Below are 25,803 nucleotides of genomic sequence, written 5' to 3'. Positions count from 1 at the left end.
TAACGGAATAAATTACAAAAAAGAAAAAATGAAAGAAAGAAAAAGTTATTCAAGCCCTCTGAATTTTGAGGAAAGCATTGTGTTTCAACTGTAAAAATTTATAAGTAAAATCAATAAAATAATAGATCAATTTAGAACTGTTAAGTAATCAATGGTTTCAGTTAAATAAAAAGAATTGAAAGTAATCTTCTTAATACTTCTGTAATTCATTAAGGCAATTATTTTTTAAGATCTCCATAACGATAATCAAGTTTAAAAAGACGATGTTCCTTGTTTACAGTGAAGGTTTGCCACAGATACTTCTACTCGTTCGTACATATGCACGCATGAAAATTAAGCAGTTATCGCGCAGTTTGGCGAAGAAGTGCCCCAGAGTTAGTCATAGTGGAATTTCGCCTCGGGGACGGGTAAAATTTCTGACTTTCTTCGAGCCCTGGTATTTTTGCTGTAAGTTTTTTGATTTTGTACTTGGAATCAGATTCTTAAGAATAAAGCAGATCATATACTTTCCAAAAAAAAAAAAAAAAAAAAAAAAAAAAAAAAAAAAAAAAAAAAAAAAAAAAAATTAGAAAGTTCTGTTTGGAAAAATCATCTAAACCATTTATTGTAACCGAACTTACTTGCTGTTTATATATAAAATTCTTTTAATTTAATTTAGAACATTTTGATTCATTAGTTAAATTCGAGTATATATTTCTTTTGATTTTTGCTTACTCAATATTCTACTAACAATGATTCTTAAGAAAAAACGTAAAACAAAAAATACTTTAACATTTAATGCAGAAATGAGAGGGCAGCAGGCAAAAGCCACGCTGAATCTGCTACTGAGTGTTACACTTCTACAAAAAATGCGCGCCATTATGCTTTCCAAGTGTCATAGCACAGAATTTTTTTTGCAGTAGCACTTTTTTTTTGTTAACAATTTATGCCGTTATTTATCAATAGTGAATAATACCCCAAAAAGATATTGGAATGAATATTTTTTTGGAATTTATTTTTCAATATTAGGAGAATATTAAGGAAGATATCCGTCGAATTCATACGATATTTCAAAACGTCTGACCTTTGACGCCTAGTAATGAAGATACTACGCCTAGTAATAAAACCTTTGACGCCATATAATGAAGATATTGGAATGAATATTTTTTTTTTGGAAAAATTTCTGATATTTGTGTTACTTGGACATGCAGTATTTTTATAACTTTATGCTTAGCGTTACAAAGAAGTGAATCTTACAAATTTCAATTGCAAAATCAGTATTATTTTAATATTAATAGAGAATAATTTTAGGGTTTAGCTTTTCCTAACATTAGCAAACTGCATAACGCGTCATACCGCATAATTCTTTGTTTACCCCATTTTTTTTCTGTAAATATATAGTTTCTAAGAAATATCTTTTGTATGAAATTTGGATTTAGATTTAGAACTTAGCAATCTACATAACACGTCATCCCGAATAATTCCTTGTTTACCCCATATTTTCCATATAGTTTCTAAAAATATCTTTTTCTATAAAATTTAGATTGATATCTTAGAATGGAGCCTCTATGTTTTGCTTGCACTGTAAAGGTAAGAATCGTGCTCGTTCATGAAAAACTGACGCAACATATTTTACGTTTAAAGATCATTTTAAAACTTAATTTCTGAAAATTGCGAAACGTAACTTTTCTATTTGACATACGCAGTTATTTAGAATGTCATTTCGAAAACATTTTATTCCTTTCTAACATTAACAGACAAAAGGCGAGGAATTTTTTAAAAAAAATTGTTTGTTTTTTTTTGGAAAGATGGCGGCATTTAAATTAGCAGAGCTGTACGCTAAGAAACATCGCAGATAATCTTCTTTTTAGTAATTTAAAAAACGTCTTAAATTATGCCCGATGCAAAAATTCATTTTCCAAAAATCTTTTCCGAAAGAAAAGTTTGATCGATTTTTTGGATCGGGATTTACAGTCCAAATGGAAACACCGCGACACGTTTAACGTTAAAAGAAGAAATTTAGAAAATAATATTACAAATTTCCAAAACAATTTTTGTTATATGAATGTCAACAATAAAAAGCTGCAAAACTTTAATATTTTTCCTTTGATTTTTAATAATAAACAAATATAATAGGCCTAATAGTTAAAACTAGATAAACCCATCGTTCTATTTCATTGCTATCCATTTGTGTTATCTGTATTTGTAATTTTAATGGTAATATCCCTATCAAAACAATTTAAAGATATGCATTTTAGGAAGGAGGAGAAATGAATAATCACCGCAATCTAAAGTTGTTTTGTGAAATCATTTTCAGTTTCATTCAAAAATATTTTTTGAAAGTGTTTAATGGAGTGTCTGTCACTAACTGTAGTATTATTCTAAAAATTGAACTGAACTACTTTTAGAGCTAAAAGCATCATTTGCTTTTAAATACTGTAATAGCCAAAAAGAATTACAGTGAATTTATTCTCTTACTAATGTGTCTATGGTTTCAAGAAATAACCACACTGCCGCGCAATTTAAATTGCTGATAAAAAAAATCGTACATTACTTTATAAAAATACCATATACATAAAATTCGCAATTTTAAATTTATAGTCGAAGATTTTCTGATTGCACTCGAGTATATTATTTATTTATTTTAATTTGAGATAAATCATCCTATAAGCAACCATCTAGGTGACGTTTAAGGAAGAAAAATATTAATAAGAAGAATCATATTGGAAAAGTGATAATTTATTGCTTTTTTTTTTCAATTTTTTTCTGGTTTTCTGGTTACATTTAAGTTTTTTGTAGACGTTAAATATTAGGACATATTACGAAAAACCTAAATCTACTCAATGTAAGGAAATTTGATTTAACTAAAACAAAACTAAGTTGGATTCGAAAATGAAATTTGAAACTAATCGCTGGGTTAACTTAGAATAGTTTAGACTCAATCAATCGTAAATATATATATAGTCGAACTTCTATTAACGAACTTCCCTCTTGCGAATTTCCCTATTTTGCAAATTTTTTCGAGAACCCAAGAGCATTTTGGAAATTTCTTCGTAAAATAACTTCCAAATAGCGAAGTGAATTTTCTATCTAACGAACTTTTCCTTGAGATCCACTTTCCCTATTCAGAACATTTTAAATTTGTTAACGCATTTTATGGGAGAAATGCCCTTGTAATTGATTTTCGAAGCCACTTAACTTTTAGAGAAAGCAGTAAAATCCATTTCCTTTTTTTTCTTCTTTCATTTCAAACAAAAAACTCAAGCAAAATTAACGGATTTTATCAGTAGCCATGCAGATATAATTTTACACATAAATTTAGATTCCTTTAGTTGAAAATGTATGTAGCATGATAGTGTAAACTCTGGATAATGTTTTGCTCTATTCTTGCCTTGAATGCAGATTTCTTTCATGGTTAAGATTTTTAAAATAAATAGTAGATACTAGTTTACAAGATTAAAGGTGTATTAATTGCTATTTTAATGATGTCTAGTGTTTATTAATTTAAAACTTGTTTCGTATCGTTTAAGTATTTCAGAAGGTGACTTTTTATTTAGCGAATTTTCCATGTAACGAACCTATTATCGGGATTTAGCGACTTCGTTAAATAGAGGTATATAATATCTATGATCGAAAATATCTACGATCCGTTCAACTCAACAGAACAGAATAAAATGTTCCCAGTGTATTTTAAAAGACTGGTTAAATGTATATAATTAAAGTGAATAACTGTAGCTAAGTTACAAAATTCTAAGAAATTGTGTGATCATTGTTTTTNTTCCGAATTTAAAACTAATTTTTAAAATAGATAAAAAAAAAAAATTATATTTAAAAACTATTTCATTTCTCTAGTTGTTTCAGCTCAAATAATTTTCTCTGAAGAAAAAAATAATAGTCAGTTGAAAAAAGAAAAATAACTAAACCAATGTGAAAAATAAAATTGATTTTTAATCACACGATTTCTTGGAGAGGCAATGTTTCAGAAATGTGAAAATGTTTGGGATGAAGAGGGGGAAAAAAATGCAGCAAAATGTTTGAAACATATTTTTTATTAAAATTTTTACAATTATGTAAGAAAAAACTTTGTATATAAGCAATCTTCAATGGAATAGTCCGACTGCCCTATTAGTTACCGATGAAAAAATGTCTGATTCACACAAATGTAACCAACATTTAGCAGTTCTTCCCGAAAAAAGAAAATTAGATGACACTTGAAAATGTTCCAATGAGAGTGGAGGAATAATCTATTCTCGATGCCCTCTTTACTTACCATTCGAATATTCTATTTCGAATCCTTTTAGAAGAAGGTTGCTATCGAATGTATGGAGGATGGTTGTTTCTCGGTTGCGGCGGAGGAATCTTTTTCGTCCCCGAACACTTTCGCGGAATGCTGGAGAGCTTTTGCCCTGAGGGAGGCGATGCTGGACGTTCTTAGGTCCTCCTTGAAGGCGGCCGGAGTGGAGGTGGAATCTCTGGAAGGGGATGAGGAGGACTCGCGGTGGACGACCATCTTGCTGTTCTGCTGCTGACCAGAATCCGCAGAATGGAGGTCCTTCAATTTTTCAGCCGCCTCCTGTGACTTGGCCTGCATTCCTATATAGACACGGCAGAGAAGAATGTTATTTCAATTATCACTCACCTCAAAACAAATGAACAAAATAATGAATACAGTCCGATATTATGAACACTCTGTCGTTCGAAACACTATATACCTGTTATTCGTTGAAAGAGTGCCTGCAAGCAAGGGATCCGGTAGAATAATATAAAAGGGGGTGCAACCCTGTAACAAATCCCCCCCCCCGTAAATTTTTTTTTTGAAGTGATACTTCTAACGCGACTTCCAACAAGGTTGCGTTAAACGTTTAACGCTACATTTTTATTGGCCGGGAAATCACGTGGTAGGATCCAGTTTTCCCTCATTCATTTCCATATTGTTTTGGTTCTCACTAGCAGAAAAGTATTGTTTTTCCGTATATATTTTTTTAGTTTGACTTGATACGCATATAATTTAATAGGGTGGTATTTTTTTATTTTCAAACTTAGTGAATAACAATTGTACGAAATGAGTGAAAACAATCCCACGGACAATGCGACGGATTTAAGGTTATGTCAAGGTACGTCTCTTGTGAATATCAATTAATTGTTAGGTCTTCTCTTTTCTAATTGCCATTTATATTTCACCAAATGCAGCCATGAGGGATATTAAATTATTTATTGCAAAATCTTTATGGCCACTATCCACTGCAGGTTCACAAGCTCTGGCAGACGGTGAAGAAATTGATTATTGTGAGTGGCCTGTGATCCTTGCAAGAGATTTTAATGTGAATTTCTCGTTACCTGAAGCTGAAACATTATTAACTTTCCTTTAAGACAAATTTGGATTGGAAATGATAAATGGTAGGAATGATCCAACAACCAAAGGGGGAACTACCATTGATGCAGTTTTTGCTAGAAATATTGAAAAAATAGAACTCAAACATTTCGTATCTTACTTTAGTTATCATAATCCCATTGTAAATGTTATAGATTTGGATATTTCTCCACTCGAAAATGATAATTAAAAGATACGATCAATTGTGAATTTTAAGCAATGTTAATAAAGTTTGTCTTAAAGAAACAATATGATTTCACTAAAAATCAATTTCTACCCCTTCCTATTTTCATTTCCACATTACGAAGTTTCACTTCTTCCGCGCGGAGCGACTCCACGCACTTTTTTTTAAAATTTTATTTTATTTTAAATATTCTGGTATTGCATTTTGTTTCGTTATTACATACACTTTCATCTGTTGATTTTTTCACGCTACATTTCTTCATTGTTAACAAGATATTAAAAAAAAAGTACGAATATCTTGAACTTGCAAATTTTGCCACGAGAAACTGTATTGAGGGCACTGTCGTAGCTACTGACTTTGAAACACATTTAACTACAAACAGTAGTTTCGTACACTAACGTGTTTTGTGCACGCTTAACATTGGTATTTATTGTGTTGATGAAGTTTTACAGTTGTGAGAAGTCAGTTTGTGTTATACACCTTCGTTAAACTAAATAACTAATAGAAAATATAATATTGCTTATATTTTATTAAATGAAATTAAAAACATAGCTTAGATATCTGCCAAGTTTGTGCATGCTCAGTGTGATATGAAAAGAGTCAAAGATGACTCGGAATTTATTGAAAAAGTTATAAACTGATTTGGACAGCAAGCAAGTCGATTACAGTTATTGTTTGATTAAACAATTTTTTACTTGCTATGTATCAATAATTACTTAATTATTTGTTTTTCAATAAAAATATGTTTAATAAAAAAAATTAAAACAAATTGTTTTTCTTTATCTCTTTAATTGTTAAAAAAAAAAAAGGCAGGGGGTACAAGTGCACCCCGCTGCTGGCGCCCTTGCCTGCAGGTATTTGTTTTAGTCGATGCGATAAGTATACAAATATGACTTTTAACACTAGATATTTTAGTCGATGTGATAAGTATACAAATATGACTTTTAACACTAGATGTTTTAGTCGATGTGATAAGTATACAAATATGACTTTTAACATTAGAAGGACTGAAACTTAGTATATACCTATATAGGGCAAAAGCAGTCAAAATGACTGGATTCTTCTTTCAATTATCACTCCCCTTAAAATAAATGAATAAAATAACGAATACAGTCTTAACTCCGATAGTATGAACCCGGGTTATAATGAACACTCGGTTGTTCGAACCCCTATCAATCTGTTATTCGTTGAAAGAGCGCCTGCAAGTATTTGTTTTAGTCGATGTGATAAGTATACAGATATGATTTTTAACACTTGATGTTTTAGTCGATGTGATAAGTTTACAAATATGACTTTTAACACTAGATGTTTTAGTCGTTGTGATAAGTATACAAATATGACTTTTAACATTAGAAGGACTGAAACTTAGTATATACCTATATAGGGCAAAAGCAGTCAAAATGACTGGATTCTTCTTTCAATTATCACTCCCCTTAAAATAAATGAATAAAATAACGAATACAGTCTTAACTCCGATAGTATGAACCCGGGTTATAATGAACACTCGGTTGTTCGAACCCCTATCAATCTGTTATTCGTTGAAAGAGTGCCTGCAAGTATTTGTTTTAGTCGATGTGATAAGTATACAGATATGATTTTTAACACTTGATGTTTTAGTCGATGTGATAAGTATACAAATATGACTTTTAACACTAGAAAGACTGAATCTTAGTATAATACCTATATTGGGCAAAAGCAGTCAAAATGACTGAATTCAAATCCGACTGGATTCTTCTTTCAATTATCACTTCCCTTAAAATGAATGAATAAAATAACGAATACAGTCTTAACCCCGATAGTATGAACCCGAGTTATAATGAACACTCGGTTGTTCGAAACTATCAACCTGTTGTTCGTTGAAAGAGTGCCTACAAGTATTTGTTTTAGTCGATGTGATAAGTATACAAATATGACTTTTAACACTAGATGTCTTGGTCGATGTGATAAGTATACAAATATGACTTTTAACATTAGAAAGACTGAAACTTAGTATATACCTATATAGGGCAAAAACAGTCAAAATGACTGAATTCAATTCTGACTGGATTCTTCTTTCAATTATCACTCCCCTTAAAATTAATGAATAAAATAACTAATACAGTCTTAACCCCGATAGTATGAACCCGGGTTATAATGAACACTCGGTTGTTCGAAACTATCAACCTTTTGTTCGTTGAAAGAGTGCCTACAAGTATTCGTTTTAGTCGATGTGATAAGTATACAAATATGACTTTTTAACACTAGATGTTTCAGTCGATGTGATAAGTATACAAATATGACTTTTTAACACTAGATGTTTCAGCCGATGTGATAAGTATACAAATATGACTTTTTAGCACTAGATGTTTTAGTCGATGTGATAAGTATACAAATATGACTTTTAACACTAGATATTTCAGTCCAAGTGATAAGTATACAAATATGACTTTTAACACTAGATGTTTTACGATGTGATAAGTATACAAATATGACTTTTAACACTAGATATTTTAGTCCATGTGATAAGTATACAAATATGACTTTTAACACTAAAAAGACTGAATCTTAGTATAATACCTATATTGGGCAAAAGCAGTCAAAATGACTGGATTCAATTCTGACTGGATTCTTCTTTCAATTATCACTCCCCTTAAAATAAATGAATAAAATAATGAATACAATCTAAACCCCGATATTATGAACCCGGGTTATAAGGAACACTCGGTTTTTCGAACCAATCAACCTGTTATTCGTTGAAAGAGTTCTGCAAGTATTTGTTTTAGTCAATGTAATGAGTATACAAATATGTCTTTTAATACACTTTATGACGCTCTCCTGCAACAGGTCCTGGGTTTGATCCTTGGGCCTGGCAAAGTGGACTCATCCCTTCAGTGGGTCGATAAAATGAGTACCAAGCAGTAACTTTACATTATAGAATTCCCAAAATTTTGAAAGAATGCATTTGAACAATGTTTTGATTTGCGTGTTGCTGCATTGCATACCTAAGATGCAACCAGCTGGAATATATGCTTATTGTTGGGGAATATTTTATATCTAATAAGTTCATCAAACATTCATCAAATGTTTAAAAAGAATATGTGTTTTTGGCTGAAATTTCAAAACAATTTCGATTTTTCCATTTAGAAAAAATGCAAATTATTATTTCGAAATAATACTACCACTTGAGATAAACAAAAAGTTTAACCAGGTGAAAAACAAGTGCTTATTTTTTTAAACTACTTAAGACCAACTAAAAAGAAAAAAGAAATCATTTTTTTTTCACGAACTGTGATTAAATAAAAAGAATTTTGTTTTAAATTAATTGTGATTGAAGACGAAGTAATTTCGAAACATGTTTTGAGCAACAGAATCTTTCAAATAAAGAAATTTTTTTCTTTTTGATTTTGATGCAAATAGGAACACCACTATGATGATTAACATTTTAGTTATTTATGCAATACTCTCATGAAACAAAAATGTTTCATAAATTCTTTTTTTTTTTTAAGAAGGAAGGAAATGTAAGTAAAAAAATGCCCTTTGCTGTTAAATTTAGCTGTACCGTAAAACTACAAACTAATATTAATAGAGGAGCTCTGAGCGCCTTATTAATAAAACCACATGAAAAAGAACAGATAATTAGTTACTTTGAAATTATTTATCATGACTAATTATAGAGGAGATTTGGTTGCTATATTAATAAAACCACACGAAAAAGAACAGATAATAAGTTATTTTTGAAATTATCCATCATAACTAATTATAGAGAAGATTTGGGTGCTATATTATAAAAACCACATGAACAGGAACAGATAATTAGTTACTTTTGAAACTATCTAAAATGACTAATTATTTATGTAACATTATTCTGACTAATTATATTTTTCTATGTCGTCAAGTTCTTTACCCCTTTTTTCCAAATAAAGTTTTGTTTCTACTGTAATAAATTGTTAAAAAGAAAGTACTCTATGCACACATTTAAAATAATTTCACATTTTTACAATTTTTTTTATTCAATCTGTCTTATCCTAAACTAAAACTAAACAATTTTGTAAAATAAAATTTTTTAGAAAGGTACGTGAAGAGCAATTCATGTAAATACTTTATTAGCGTAAGATGAAAGAACTAAATTAATTTGCATACATTCAGTTATTCTTTTTATTTTTGTTATATTTTTATATATAATAAAAGGTAAATAAATTGCTCCATACTGCATTGTAAAAAACTTTTTTTACGAAGTAGTGGCAGCGGTGACGAGGAAAAATGCTTATAAATTTTCCAAAAAAATTAATCACTCATTATTCTTAGCATTTTCAGTGTTTTTAAATGTTAAAATCTGTACATATATGATCATTTTAAATGACAAAAACAATAAATAATTTTAATTTATTAATTATAATTTTAAAAAAAAAAGTTGCATTTATCCACACTAGTATTATGACTTAGGGTTTGTGTAAAGAAGTCATAAAATTAATTATTATAATTAATTTTATAAAAAACTTTTATAAAAGCAAGTGAAATCAAAATGGAACAAACTTTAGTCTAAACAAATTGTCTAGTGTAAATAAATAAAAAAAGTATTATTCTAACAAATATTAATAAATGCCGTTTTAACGAAATGATTTTTCTCGTATAATTCAAAGGTTACCATTTGATTTAAAATTTTTTATTTACAATGATTTAGACCCATTTCAGAAACAATCCTATAAAAACATTTAGATATTTTTGTTGTTGTTGTAGTTGTAGTTCATTTACGTCGCCCTAGAGCTGCACAATGGGCTATTGGCGACGGTCTGGGAAACATCTCTGTGGATGATCCGAAGGCATGCCATCACAATTTTGATCCTCTCCAGAGGGGAAGGCACCCCTGCTTCGGTAGCCAGACGACCTGCACGCGAAGTCGAGCACTTTACGGTAGAACAGTTTAACGAGGACCCATACCGCACACCCTCGGCTCCTACGCAGACTGATCCAAGTGGTCACCCACCCGCACACTGTCCGCAACAAGTGATGCTTGACTTCGGTGATCTGCTGGGAACCGTGTCTTAACTATCAGTCCACTGTGGGACTTAGATATTTTTGAGTTTCAATAGAATGGTCTAACGATAGATCACAAAACAGTTTAGCTTAATTCAAATAAGTGTTGAGTACATAAATGTGAGGAAAAAAAATTGTTTGTTGTCTAGATGAGTGAATCACTCTTAAAAATATTTTTATAAGAACAGAAAATAATTGTGAAAATGGATGTAAATGTGATGAACAAAGACGCATTCTTTTTCTAAAAAAATCCGGCTGACTTTATGACAGTAGGAAAATAATTCTTTTATTTCTTGTTTGGGACAACGTTTTAAAGGAACTATCATATAAATTTTTAAATATCGAACATTAGATATTTATACCAGACGTAAAAAAAATAAGTGAATTTCATATCTATTTTTCAATTTCGAGGTTCCAGAAATTGTGAAACTTTCTTTTAAACGTTGGGAAATTCTATGTCACTTAAATTTTACACGCGCAAAAATATTACCTAGAGTTTTCTTTTCCTGTGACATTTAATATGTCAATTGCAATTAATATTTTTAATACCTATTAATTTTATATAATTTTAATAATATTTTTTGAGAATGTTCCAAAAAACTGAATATAAAAAATTGTGACCATTTTTCTTTTATAGACGCATCTGTAGGGGATTTAATTTTCGGACTGTGTCAACCTTCATCTATCAAAAGGTACCTCAATATAGTTAACATGTCTCTTATATACTAGTGATTTGATATTTAATATTTATAGTGGGGTAGTTAAGCCACAATACTCCAGAACTTTATTTGTGATAGAATTCGATAAACGAATACCACTAGTTGATTCGTGTTGTTTATTTATTTATATCAATTTTGCTCATTATATTTTTTTCTTCTTTTATTTTTAAATTTTTGTTTTATTAACCGGGATACTTTATTTACTTCACCGGATTTTTTTTTCTTTTCTTTGAGCAGTATATTTTTAAGCTAATCAACTGTCTAATGTGGATCATCCATCCATATTGGCTAGTTCTTATCACGTCCGGGTCACCATTGTAGGGGATTTAATTTTTGGACCATGTTAATCTTCATCTATCAAAAGGTTCCCCAAGATAGAATCGAGTGTGCATGTTTATCTATTGTGCTAGTGAATTGGTATTTAATATTTATAGTGGTAGTTACGCCACACATCTATATAAACGTTCCTTTAAAACGAGTTCGAGGCTCGAGATTGTATTTTATGCACTTTTATAATTCTTGCATGTACTTATAAGCAATTCATCCCTGAAAAAAAAAACAAAAAAAAACTCTCCTATTTATTTTTATTTTTCATTATTTACAATTATTTATTACAAGAACATTGAAGAGCATTTATTTAAATTGATTTGAAAATGAATCATTTCTGAATGATATTTATAATGAATTTGAAATGAATCGACTCTTTTCACAAGAAGAATCGAAGAAGAATCACATCGAGACTTCATTTCTCTCTTTTTTTAAGCATCCATCCATGAATCGGTACTTAATGTATCAGTACACATTACTAGTTGCACACAGGGTTTGATTATCGCCTAGGCCCAATAGGCCTACACTTTCTGGGGGGCCTTAAAAATGAGTAAAACGTCCACAATATTACATTTAAAAAAAAAATACTGAAAGAAACAGTTTATCTCAAAAAAGGCATTCCTTATATTCTGGTAAACCAAACTCGTGTAAACATTGCACCAATCAATTTCGAAAGTACAACTGAATTTTAATGGACTCCAACCGCTTAAGTGAATGCAGCGAGAATGAATATTCGCATAGTCTCTTATAAATGATTATCGTGTCAACAAGAACTAAAAGCTTATTCTTAAGATGGAAGGCTGTAATCTTTAAATGAATTCAGCTAATCAGTGACTTTTAGCAGAAATCACTGATTTCAATTGTTTCTGGTCACTAAACTACTCTTTTATTATCATGCAACATTGTTTATATTTTGCTTTAATATTTAGATGTTTAAACTTTATATTAGAAAAATATTCTTCAAATGTCTACTTTCAAAAATTTTTTTAGAATGCTTCTCTTGAAACACGCAGATCAATAGATTCTTTTTAATAGTTAGGACTACTCTTCAGAAATTTAATTTCAAAATAGTTTGTTTGGGGCCCCCGAAAATTTTTTGTGGGCCTTGGGCCTGAATTTGTCTTGATCGGTCCCTGGACTTTGCACCACAGTTTTGACTTATTTTTTGAAGAGAGAAGATTGCCCTTCGATTATCGAACACACCAAAAGCATTTCCTTATTGAATGAGCAGCAATTATTGTTTAAAATGAGCTCACATTCCCCCATTTGACATCCATTAAAAACAGCTTTATTTTAAGCGTCTTTTAAAACAACTACAGTCAAACCCCGCTATAATGAACATGGTTTACAGTGAACTCCCGGATATAGCGAACGAAATGTTCGCTATACACATATATTATTTTTTGTGGATATAGTGAACCAAAAGAAGTTTGGTTATTATGAACTTTTTTTCTGTCTTCAACTGATTTTATTTTCTTCATTTTCACATTCCATCTTTTGAGTGAAATGTAGCCATAAGCATTCTTTTCCTGCTTGTTTCTTCCATCTCAGTTTCCCATCCCTAAATATTTTGTAAGCAAGACGAAGAGTCATAAAAAATAAAAGTCAACACATTCTTTGTCAGTACATATTGTTTAGTTACTTTTGTATTTCTTTTTATGGGTCATTTATTCAAATAATGTGTCATAAAAGGGAGCGGAAAAATGAGTTCTTTGCAGTACGGATAGAGTGAACTCCCGGTTATAGTGAACAGAAATTTCTGTTCACTATAACGGGGTTTGACAGTAGAATAAAGTTTTGTGTTTGTAAATTTTGATTTTAAAGAAAGTTTTAGTAGAGAGAACCGATGGAATGTAGTGAGGGTCTTTCGAGTAAAATGTCTTTGGAAGATTCGTTCCCGAACACTTTAGCAGAATGTTCCATGGCCTTAGCTCTGAGGGAAGCTATGCTGGAAGATCTTAAGTCTTCCTTGTTTGGATGAGGAACGGATGATAAGATCGGACTGGATTCACGAGATGAAGAAGACACGGAAGAGGAAGATCCCGGATGAATCTCTTGGTGGAACTGTTGGACTGCGGACTGGAATGTCTCCAAGGAGGATGTCTTCGGGTTTTGGCGGGAATGTTCCTCTGAGCCGCTCAGGTCAGAATCTTTCAGCTTCTCCGCCGCTTCCTGAGACTTCCTGTGCATTCCTGTTTGGACAACAGACGAGGAAAAACCAGTTTGTTTTTGGCTGTCTACTCTCTGACTAAAAGGCCTGTTTACACGGTCCAAGTTCTTGAATTCGAGAAATCGGTAGAATTTCTCTGTCCAAGAAATTGGATGATTCTGTAGACACTATCCAAGTTCTTGAATGCCACTGGATGGGTCAGAAGAAAAACTATGCGCATTGTTCATGTTCGACATTATGAAATCATACTTACATGACTTTGAAATGACTGAATAAATTCAAATAAAAATCATAATAACACAAATAGACCGAACCTTTTTTTCACTAAAATATATGAAAACAAACAACAAAATGACGCGATCTGATGTCTGCTTGTTGACGTCACAAAACCTAAGAAGCTGATTGGTTAAGGGAGGAAAAACTTGGATGGAAAGCAGAACATGCTCTACTATCGTCCAAGAACTTGGGCCAAGTACTTGGATGATTGTTTACGCCATCCAAACTCAAAGTAAAACAAGTTTCCATCAATACCAATCAATCTCTGTCCAAGAAATTGAATCGTCTAAACAGGCCTTAAATTAACAAGTAAACAAACAAACAAACAACAACAGTCATCTTTCTTCTTTCTTTTTTTTAAATCAATAAACTAAGATACTGTTTGTAGGTTGAATGAAGGGTAAGCGAGGCAAAAAAATAAGTAAATAAATAAAACGCACCCTCTTAGGTGAAATGATTTCATCCAATCAGATATGCCCTATAAAAAAATACTCTACGTCTTTGCAAAAAGTGAATATTTTATTTCAGTTTCAAAAATTATCTACACTCGTGTTCCATCACAAGCTTCGTGTGAAAAAATTTGTGAAGAGGCCTTGGAATTTAAACGTAATTTTTGATTCGCGTTTTCTTCATATTTTTTGTACTTACAATTTTTTTAACACTAGAAAGACTGAAACTTAGTAAATATCTATATTGCCCAAAAGCAGTCAAAATGATTGGATTGTAAAAAAATATCTAATGTGCAAAGAAATTCGTTTAAAATTAATTTTTAATATTTTTTATATTATTTACAGTTATATAACAAGCTATTAGTAAATATTAAGAATAAAAAATTTATATGTTGTACAAAATTCTACGAAATTGTGTCATTATATACATCATAGTTTTTATAATTGAAATTAGAAGCTTTCAAAATGACTTCCTTCAGCAATCTAGAGTTAATGATATATAGTCAGCAATTTTTTTTTAAAAAAAGGTGAAAAACGAAGTCTCATAAAATTAAATTTATTTATAAATCTTATGATTTGCATTGAGTTTGGCTCGAGAATTTAAAAATGACATGAATCATCCTTTTGAGTAAGTCATTTAAAAGTAATTCATTTTTCAGTTTTTGTGTATTTTAAAGTTCAGTTTATTTATTTAAGTTAAATTTTATTACAGTTAAAACCAATGAATTTGAATGGTGCTAAAAATTTCTTTTAGCGTTAATTACAGAAGAAGCTTATCAAAAATAGGAAAACAGATAACTATATACTATACTATTTAACAACCTTTCAAAAACTTTTTAATTGCAATGGTGTATTGCAAATGTATTGCAATGTTGTATTGCTTTCTCAAATTCTGATTGGATGATGACCTTCTATTTGACACGCTTAATATCTACCTCTCAAAAGTAAATAAAGGGAATTAAAAGCATATTTAGAACTCAGTTGACACCCCTTCGACAAATTGAGTTCGGTCAAGAGGCTTCTTACTCCGTAGAAAAAATGTTTTAGTCGTTGGAAATTCAATTTCCTAATAGAATTTGAACCATGTAAAATTTTCTTGTCCAAATTAAAACAATCAAGTTTAATCAAGTTTGGACAAGGAAATAGTGATTCGCAATAATAGGAAGAAATGTTTCTGTTTAATCATTCAATCATATTTCTTCATTTAAGTATTTAAAAAAAATCAAAATTTTAGCTAAATTAAAGATTTGATTTTGAGATTTTGATTTTTGTTTTCAATTTTCATTGCATTTTCGAATTTCATATTTATTTTTAAACTAAAGCAAAACTATTTATTGCCAGATCACCATTTAACGAAACTTCATTTTCTCCCCTGGGAAAAATGAATGCAAAATTTTTTATTTAAACAATAATAACCCCCGAATTAATTAATTCTTTCTACAATTTTCACCAAAATTTAATTTTTTTTTTCTTCAGCAAAAGCTTTTTTTTTTAGTTTGTGAAGTTGAATTTTTTTGAAGTTGAAGTTTAAGTTTTTTTAGTTTATGAAGTGGAAAAAAAAAGAACATTTGTGAATTTATTTATTTATTTCACAATCCTTTAATTTGAAATTTCCAAAGCATCAAATACATTTCACAAATCATCTGTCTCTAAATCTTAGTTTCTGTGAAAATTAATCACAGAAAGTTGTTGGACAAAATTAATTGTGATGAAAAGAAATTTTTTCTGATGCAACAGTCTTTGAGATCAAGTTTCTAAAAATGAAACAAAAATAACATGTTTTAAAGAGTGAGATTTCAGTGCAATGTTTATTATTGAAGTTTTTGCCTTGTTGCTCATTAGAACTGTCTCAGAAGGAAAATGCATGACCCTGATATTATGAACAACCCGATTCAACGCATAAAATGTTTTGTTCCTATACTCATTCGTTAAATTGGGATACGACTGCATTACTTATATCCAAAACATTGTTGAAAAAATAGTGACTTAGCCATATTCATAGAGTATAAAAGTGTAGATAATTTTTGATTCTTTTCCATATAGTAAAAATGCGCATTGTTCTTTACATTGTCCCTTAACGATAAAAAAAAGTTTTCCCAAAATAAAATTTAGAAAGTAATAATAATAATACATGAATATTTCGCTTATAATTCGATTCAAATATGAAATAGTGTGAGTGACAAAAATTAAGAACTGGGCAGACTGTGAGAAATCTGCACCTCATACAAAAAAAAATACGAAAAAGAAAAATTCTATGAAAGTTCATAGTTTGATGGAAAAAAAAATAATAGCTTGACTTAAATGCTGAAAGTATATTTAGAATTATATTTACTAGAACAAAAATTTTAACATTTTCGATTATGCATTAAAATAATAAAAAAAACTTTAAGAGCTATGCCCTACTATGATATATATATATATATATATATATACTCAGATATTGTGCGCCATTGTGGGCCCCCTAATTTGTCAATAATTAATTCCTTTTATATAGTACTATAGTATATTATAATACAATACCTAACCTGATTTGAATATTATAAATTAATATTAAGGAGCGTTACGGGGCGATTTGTACTTACAGCTTTTAAAGTACCGCGCCCCCTTTTTTCTATAATTATTTCGCGCGCTTCCTAATTTGTGTATAATTATATCCTTTGTTATGGTAGTATAGTGCGTTAAAATCTAATAGGCCGAGTTTGAATACTATAGGTTAATGTTAATGAGAGATATAGGGTATATAAGCAACAATTTCATTTTAACTGTATATTACGCACTTAGAAATGTATACATATATTCTTAAATATTGTGTAGCATTGTGATACCGAGATTTTAATTTATATTTAAAAGGAAATTTTTAATCCTCATTTATTTGCTGAAAAAAATATACGTTTAACTTAATCAAAATGTGAGATAATAATCAAACATTCGAATCGGACTTTTTCTCCGTTTCAATTTCTTTTACTTTAATTTTTCTTTTTTATTACTTTTAAAACAATAAAAACTATCTGTACAGAATTTGAAATCTGTCCTTATACATATTTGATAAGTATTAAGTCTTAGAAAAATAAACTAATTGAGATATTTATAAATAAATTTTTAAAAAACTATTGAAAATACACTCCTTATAAATTTCGGAAATATTTTAAACTTCTTTAAAAGTTATTGATAAATAACGCTGAAAATAAACTAAAATAATTAAATTTTTAGAATTCATAAATATTTAGTAAAAGGAAAATTATATATTTATTTTAAATCATAAAATGTATGTCTATTTTAAATAACAAAAAATTAAATCATCAGGAAATTTCAAAAAAAAAAGTTAAAATCAGGTTTCGATAAATAATTCTTTTAAAATAATAATGAAAAATATGGAAATTTTAAATTTAGAAATTTCTTAATTTTTAAAAAGCTAGTAGTACATAATGCTAAACAAAAACTAAACTATGTATTTATCTATTCAAAATAAGTTTTGAAGCATAATATGTACGATTACGTATTAAAAGTACAAATGTAATTACTTGAAAAAAATTAAAAATCTTGGGTAGTATATTTGTAAACGTTTTTAGTACATATATGGGAAGTTATGTTTACTTTTGTTTTTATTAGAGTTTCAATTCCACAGCGCAAAGAAATTTTATTTTTCAAAAAAAAATTCAAGCATGAAAAAAGTATATTCCGGTCTAATTTTAAGANTATATATATATATATACGTGACCGCCAAAGTGATTTTTTTTCTTCATTTCTCAAATGGCCTAAACTATTTGCAGCTGCTCGTTAAAGATTAGTTACTGGATCAACGCATAATTGAGCGTCATTTTTTAATTAATTTCTGAAAAATCCTGCTAACTACAGTTAACGGAATCAATCGCTTTGAAAACTATGCTACTTAAAGAATCTTATGAATGCACTAGAGAGCGCTAGACTGCCTATTCTTCTGGGTTTTTGGTCCGATTTGAAGGGATTAGGCTTCCAACGTGATAATTGTGGAATCGGTAGTATTTCTTGTATACGTGTATTTGTTGTCTGATTTATTATTTATGTTGAGAAGAAGAATCCTCATTTGAAGACCTGTCTTTTCAAGATCTAAGAATCGTCATTAAAAAAAAAAAAATCCTTTTAAAACACTTCTTTTACCTTGTGAACACTATACCAACTTCGAAATTTGTAAAATGAACTTAATATCGGTTCTCGAACAATATGCTAACACTAACAAATGATGGTGCATGGCTAGCATTAAGAACAAACTTTAATAGGCAAGTAAAATGAGGCCAAAAAAGCGAGCTCTTTCTAAATCTAGCAACCGTGTCACCTTTCTTTAACACTACATCCTTAAATAACTGAAAGAATTTTTCACTTTAAACTCATCAGAATTACTTAATATCTTATGAAGTACAGCAGATTTGAGCTCAGAAATTTTATAATTTCTTTCTTTCATTCGAAACAAAGTTATCGCCTCGCAGAATGAGCTGTAGCAAGCAGCTGCATATCGGAAGTTGAGCATGTCAAGAGCTCGAGATTGTTGTTGTTTACGTTAATACCGATAACACTATCCATAATGTTATTATTACAATAAGGGAATTAATCTATTCTTGAAATTGATGATCATCTTGCCGATTGAAAATCATTCATAAGGAACCCAAAAAATTATTTCTATAATATCACGTTTCATTGGATGGCTAATTATTTTTTTGAAAAAACATTCAAAAATCGTGAGTTGCTACGTCATTTCCACCTAAACATCTATTGGAGAATCTCGGCATTGTGAAAAAGAATTTGGCACCGTAAAAAATCGTTTTTTCGGATTTTTTAAAATTTTTTCGATTATTTATTATTATTTTTATTGAATGCATGACGTATTTGTGATAGGGTTATGGGAAACTTTTCTGTTCTTATGGTGACAAATTTAAAAAAATCGTACCAGAATTTCACAATTTCTATAAAAGCAGAGAAATAAAGCAAATGAGATGAGTTTTTTACTCTTTTATGTCATCGCAACTAGAATTGTTTGAAAATGTTACTTTTTGAATGAGAAATTGGTGCCCTAAAGCCGCGATGGTTCAGGGGATAGAGCGTTCGCCTTCCAATGCGGCGAACCGGGTTCGAATCCCAGTCGATACGAATCCACGTCGAGCTTGCACCAACCACAGTGCAGACGTGAAATATCCTCACTGGTAGACGGACCATGGGTTAGAGTCCCCTTGCCGTCAGACTTACCGTGGGAGGTTTTCGAGGTTTTCCTTTCCACGTAACACAAATGCGGGCTAGTTCCATCAAAAAGTTCTCAACCAAGGCGAATTTCTCCCAATACTTGTTCCAGGAGTTTCCTTGTCTTCTGTATTGGGTTCAAAATGAAAAGGCTACGAAGTTGAAAATTAGTAGTCGTGCACCCAAACATTGAGTCATCTGTTCATCGAGGGTTATAAAATAAAATAAAAATAGAACAGCACATGTCCATGAGGTCTTGGGTTCGATCCTTACCGGTCGAAGACTTCCCGTGTAGTAAATGGTGACTGATGCATGTTAAATCTGTCGAGTCACAAAGTCCTTCATGCTCCCATAGCAAATCATACCTATGGGGGTATTGATCCAGGAGTTTCCTTGTCTTCTGGATTGGGTTCAAAATTACCAGGCTTAAAATTACCAAAATTAACAAAAAAGTATCATTGTTTTTTTCTCTACTTATAGCTCTACTTATGCATTCCACTTATACTTCTGCGGTCAGTGTGCGGGTGGGTGACCACTTGGATCAGTCTGCGTAGGGACCGAGGGTGTGCGGTATGGGTCCTCATTAAACTTTGCTACCGTAAAGTGCTCGACTTCGCACGCAGGTCGTCGCGCTACCGAAGCGGGGGTGCCATCCCCTCCGCAGAGGATCAAAATTGTGCGGCATGTCTTCGGATCATCTTCCGGGATGTTTCCCAGACCGCCGCCAATAGCCCATTGTGCAGCTCTAGTGCGACGTAAATTAACAACAACATCCACTTATACCTCCTCTAATCTAAAGTTTGATTAACAAAAAAGTATCATTGTTTTTTTCTCTACTTATACCTTTACTTATGCATTCTACTTATACCTCTTCTAATCTAAAGATTGATTAACAAAAAAGTACCATTGTTTTTTTCTCTACTTATACCTTTTCTTATGCATTCTACTTATACCTCTTCTAATCTAAAGTTTGATTAACAAGAAAGTATCATTGTTTTTTTTCTCTACTTATACCTTTACTTATGCATTCTACTTATACCTCTTCTAATCTAAAGTTTGATTAACAAAAAAGTACCATTGTTTTTTTCTCTACTTGTACCTCTACTTATGCATTCCACTTATACCTCTTCTAATCTAAAGTTTGATTAACAAAAAAGTATCATTGCTTTTTTCTCTACTTATACCTCTACTTATGCATTTTACTTATACCTTCTTTAATCTAAAGTTTGATTAGCAAAAAAGTATCATTATTTTTTTCTCTACTTATAGCATTCTACTTATACCTCTCTTGATCTAAAGTTTGATTAACAAAAAAGTATCATTGTTTTTTTCTCTACTTATACCTCTACTTATGCATTTTACTTATACCTTCTTTAATCTAAAGTTTGATTAGCAAAAAAGTATCATTGTTTTTTTCTCTACTTATACCTCTACTTATAGCATTCTACTTATACCTCTCTTAATCTAAAGTTTGATTAACAAAAAAGTATCATTGTTTTTTTTCTTCTTTTCTTTGAAGCCACTTAACTATTAGAGAGAGCAGTAAAATCACTTTCTCTTCTTGTTTGAAAAACTGTCACATAAACGACAAAATGAAGGGATTTTATCAGTAGCAATTAAAATTTAGAACGCATGTGGTAATGTATGTTTAAAATTACTTTCATAATGAATGCAGCTATAATTTTATGCATAAATTCAGCTTTTTTTTAAATTGAAAATGTATATACCATGATATTGTAACACTGGATAATGTTTTGCTCTATTCTTGCTTTCCATGCAGATTTCTTAGATGGTTAAGATTTATAAAATAAATAATTCAAGAATAAATAATTTAAATATTTCAAAAGATGATTTTCGATTTAACGAATTTTTCTATATAACGAATTTAATATCGAGATTTTGAGACTTCATTAAATAGAGGTCCGATTGTACTTAATATGCGAAACATATTTTACTCTCACTTTTTCTATATTTAAAAATACTAATTAAAAGTTTCTCTCCTTAACATATTTTAAATCGTTTTAAATTCCTTTTTCGTGTTGATAATAGAGTTGTTAAAGATTGACATAGTAGCAGACAATTATTCTCAACAAAGAACAGAATTTAAATTGCCGTTGAAGATTGACGAGTCATTTTAACCAGGTTGGCAAAAGCACAAAATTAAAAAAGGACATATTTTAACATATTTTAAATCGTTTTAAATTCCTTTTTCGTGTTGATATTAAAGTTGTTGAAGATTGACATAGTAGCAGACGATTATTTTCAACAAAGAACAGAATTTAAATTGCCGTTGAAGATTGACGAGTCATATTTAACCAGGTTGGCAAAAGCACAAAATTAAAAAAGGACATATTATATTGGTGGTTTACGTTTTCTCTTTGTTTTTTTGTTACAAAGTGAGATTTTTTTCGTTAAATTAAGCAATTAAATTAATTTGTTTGTTTGTTTCGCGATATTTTTTTTCTGTGCTACATTTACGTTATTTATTTAGTAGTTAAGATGAAAAGTTCTTCTATTTTGGCAAACGGCAACAAAAGTCATAAATGAACCAATGATGATTTTGCTTCAAAATTTTATTGAAAGTCATTAAAATGATGTTTAATTGCTTCTGGTGGAAATGTCCCGTGTTTTAGAAACTATGTTTTGGAACAATAAAATATGTGACACAAATGATTGTGTGGCACAGGAAAATGCGAGGAGGCAGAATTATTAAAATCGAGACCTAGAAGAAGATGCAGAGAGAGAGTGAAATGAAAACTTGTGACGCACTCGAACTTTCTAGAACTATCTGGAGCAACAAAACTTTTGAAATATTCTTCCGCTACCTGGTTTTGTGTGTGCTTCCCCCCGCTCCTCCACTCGTATTTCACTTTGAAAAGCTTACAAAATACTTTGGGCGGAATGTTTTAATTTGCTTCGCTCTTACGTTCTGGGCAACGGTCGGCTGCTCACGCTAATTTAGGGAAGGCACAGAATAATTGCTTTTTAGGCCTATTTGTGGGGGGCACTCTTCATCCATTCAGAGAAGCATTTCTTTTCAAACATTTTATTTAGATAATGGTCTTTTATTTAATTTTATCTTTTTTACTTTAAAAAAAAAATTATTCATAGCAACTTTTTTCAAAAGACAGAATATAATCCTTCGAACAGGGAAAATAATTCTAAAAAGCAACGCCTTCAAAGTATCGCCATTATACAGTCCTTATATACATACTTTTCTCAACCCCAATTTAAAACATTAAAAAGAGTCAATGACAAAACCTTTTTTTAAATTTTTTTATGACGTACACGCAAAATATATATATGCTTGGAAAAAAGAATACTTGAAACACTAAGTCACGTAGTAAGTAATGAAAGCTGTTAATTTCTTATTTTTATAGAATACCTTTTTAAAACTATTTTTTCTCCGTCAAATATTGAAATATTCATTTTATGAAGTTTAAAACATTCGAATGGATTCAGAGGATTCGAATACTTCGGGAAACATGACGATAAAATTCAATTGGAGGTAGCATCATTATTATTATAGTTAAAATTTTGTATCGTTTCGTCCTCCCAGAATGAAATGAACCTTTTTCTGAATAACAGTGTGGCCAGCTATTTAGATTGGTTTTCACAGTAAAATACTGAAACAGTAGACCGAATAAAAAGTTTAAAAACAAACGAAGGCTGGATATTCTCAAACATGATTACAGTCCCTGGGGCCATATTATTATACGCACTATAAAGATTGTATGTAAAATTATAATTATCAGGTGATTCTGTACAGCTGTATTGTTTTTACTCCGGTTTGCATTTGTTTACGCCCCTGTCTCAATTGCTTAACATTGTAACTAGGACTGGGCGATATAAGAAATTTTATATCGTGATGCATCGTCAGTTTTGCATAGCGATATAGCGATGAATCGCGATATAGTATTTTTGAAATTCATTTACTTGTAAGGCGCAGAAAGTCGGATTTCTATAAAAACTTCATACTTAGCTTGATTTAAATCAATTTATGAATTTGATGTATATGTTTTGCTTAAGAAGGATATTAATGTTATATTTTCTAAAAATTATCGCGCAAATAACGAAAGATTTCTTTGTTTAAAAATAAATAATAAAAAAATAAATAAAATTGAAATTTATCAATATATTTACCTAACAATATAGAAAGAAAATTTAAAAAATAAGTTCGTTAAATATTATTTGTGCGCTTAAAACAAAGTGCTAAATAAATTAAACAAAAAAAAAAACACTTTTAAAACAACACTATTTTTTATCATTATTATTTCACATAAATAATAAAGTTAAATTGAATAATTACCGAATTCTGAACGAAAAAACAAAGTAAGGTTTAATTTCTTAAAAATAAAAACAAAAGAATTATGATATTCGATAATATATTCAACTGACAATATTGAAAGAAAATTAAAAAACACGATTATACTCTTTAATAAAACGAAGTGCTAAATGATTTTAAAAAAAGAAGTCGCAATCGCAAACATTACTAATTTTTTTGAATAAACAAAGTTGATTGACTTATGTCCAAATCCAAAAGAGGAAAAATAAGTTTTGTTATAATTTTATTTATAAAAATGAAAACAACTAAAGATTTATAAATTTAAAATCAGTAATAAAAACCCATTAAATTATTATTTTATCCAAAAAGTTTTTAATAAATTAAAATAAAGTAAAAAATAGCCTAACAAATTTAATTACTTTTTAATTTAATTCTTTATGGGCACCTTAAATTAGATTTCCGTTTGTAATAAATTCAATAATGTAAAATAATACTTAAACATATAATATCAAAATTAATTTTCACATTTAAAAATAAAAAAGAAAGTTTTGTTTCAAAAAAAAAATTTACCTAATTAATTAAGAAACACTTCTTTATATATTCTTTTCAATAATAGATTACGTTCAGAACAAGGTAACGACGGCGATCACAAAGTCAGTCCCACTGAAAATAATCTACAAGAAACGATATCAAGTCGCGACAAAGAAGAAGAAAAAAATAAAAGGTGCGGAAACGAACATGCGAGATCACGATATATGTTCTCAAAACTGATTCTGATTCTACCGCTCATCAATCAAAGCCGTTTCAATATTACGATACGAACATCGTCTTCCCCAGCTCGAGTTGGCACGCAAGAGATCCTTGCGTGTCTTGTATCGCTATATCGTTCATCTTCTTTACTCGACGGCTTAAATCAGATTTCTGATGCATCGCCTGGGACGAAGGTCGCTGTTTCGGCCTGCCGATACAGGCATTAAATCGATATGTCGCGATATATCGATGTATAGCCCAGTCCAAATTGTAACGGAATACGTTAGAAATAAATGAAAATTGGAAGTATATAAAAAATCTTCAGAACAAAAACCCATTAGATATAAGTTTAAATATGAAAGTATTGCCTATAAACTCGTGCAAATCATGTCATTATTAAAAAACTACAGTAAGTTTAACAATTGGTTCTAATTATTATAATATAATACCTAATATAATAAATATTCTACATTTATATAATATATGGTCTCATTTATCCTATTGACAAGTTTATATTATGTATCGTATAATTCAACCAATTGATACTGTAAACAAGTGCAAAAAGTCGCGTAAAAACAATGCAGCTGTACAGAATCACCTGATAATTAAGATTTTACCTTTAAGTGCGTTTGACCAGATACAAACCTCCCATTTGAAATCATCTTTATTTTTAGAATACTTCTCCCAAAAAGTATACGGTGTCCAAAGTAAATTTTGAAACGAGGAAGAAATGCTATCGAAATAGCAGAATGGAAAAGATCAAAACATGATTATTTGCCTCTCTTGATCATTCGCTTTCAAATTAGTATTGATACACATAGATTTCAACTTTTTTTTCTACCTAGTCGCATCACTTCAGACTCAACATGCAAATGACTTCTAAAAGTGGTGGGTAGGGCACTAGAGCCATGTCCAAGAGGTCGTGGGTTCGATCCCCGCCAGCCGAAGACTCCCCGTGTAGTAAATGGTGACTGATGCACGTTAAATCTGTCGAGCCACAAACTCCTCCATGTTCCCATAACACAGTGTTTCCCAAACTTATGACTTTTGTGTACCCCTTCTAAATTTTTCG

At 30.3% G+C, this 25,803-nt stretch overlaps 1 protein-coding gene across 1 annotated transcript in view; it reads right to left on the bottom strand.

Moving 5' to 3' along the window:
* Positions 1–11,854: 11,854 nt before the first annotated feature.
* LOC122268388 (visual system homeobox 2) overlaps positions 11,855–25,803 on the bottom strand; it is a 179,860-nt gene continuing 165,911 nt past the window's right edge. Inside the window, exon 4 of the mRNA XM_071187051.1 lies at positions 11,855–13,921. Within this exon, the coding sequence (XP_071043152.1) occupies positions 13,424–13,921 (498 nt within the window). The 3' untranslated portion in view covers positions 11,855–13,423. The remainder of the gene's footprint in view (positions 13,922–25,803) is intronic.

This window comes from Parasteatoda tepidariorum, chromosome 10 (genome assembly GCF_043381705.1).
Source record: "Parasteatoda tepidariorum isolate YZ-2023 chromosome 10, CAS_Ptep_4.0, whole genome shotgun sequence".
Taxonomy (NCBI): Eukaryota; Metazoa; Arthropoda; class Arachnida; order Araneae; family Theridiidae; genus Parasteatoda; species Parasteatoda tepidariorum.
Note: the sequence above shows the minus strand (reverse complement) of the source record. Positions and strands in the feature narration are given on the sequence as shown.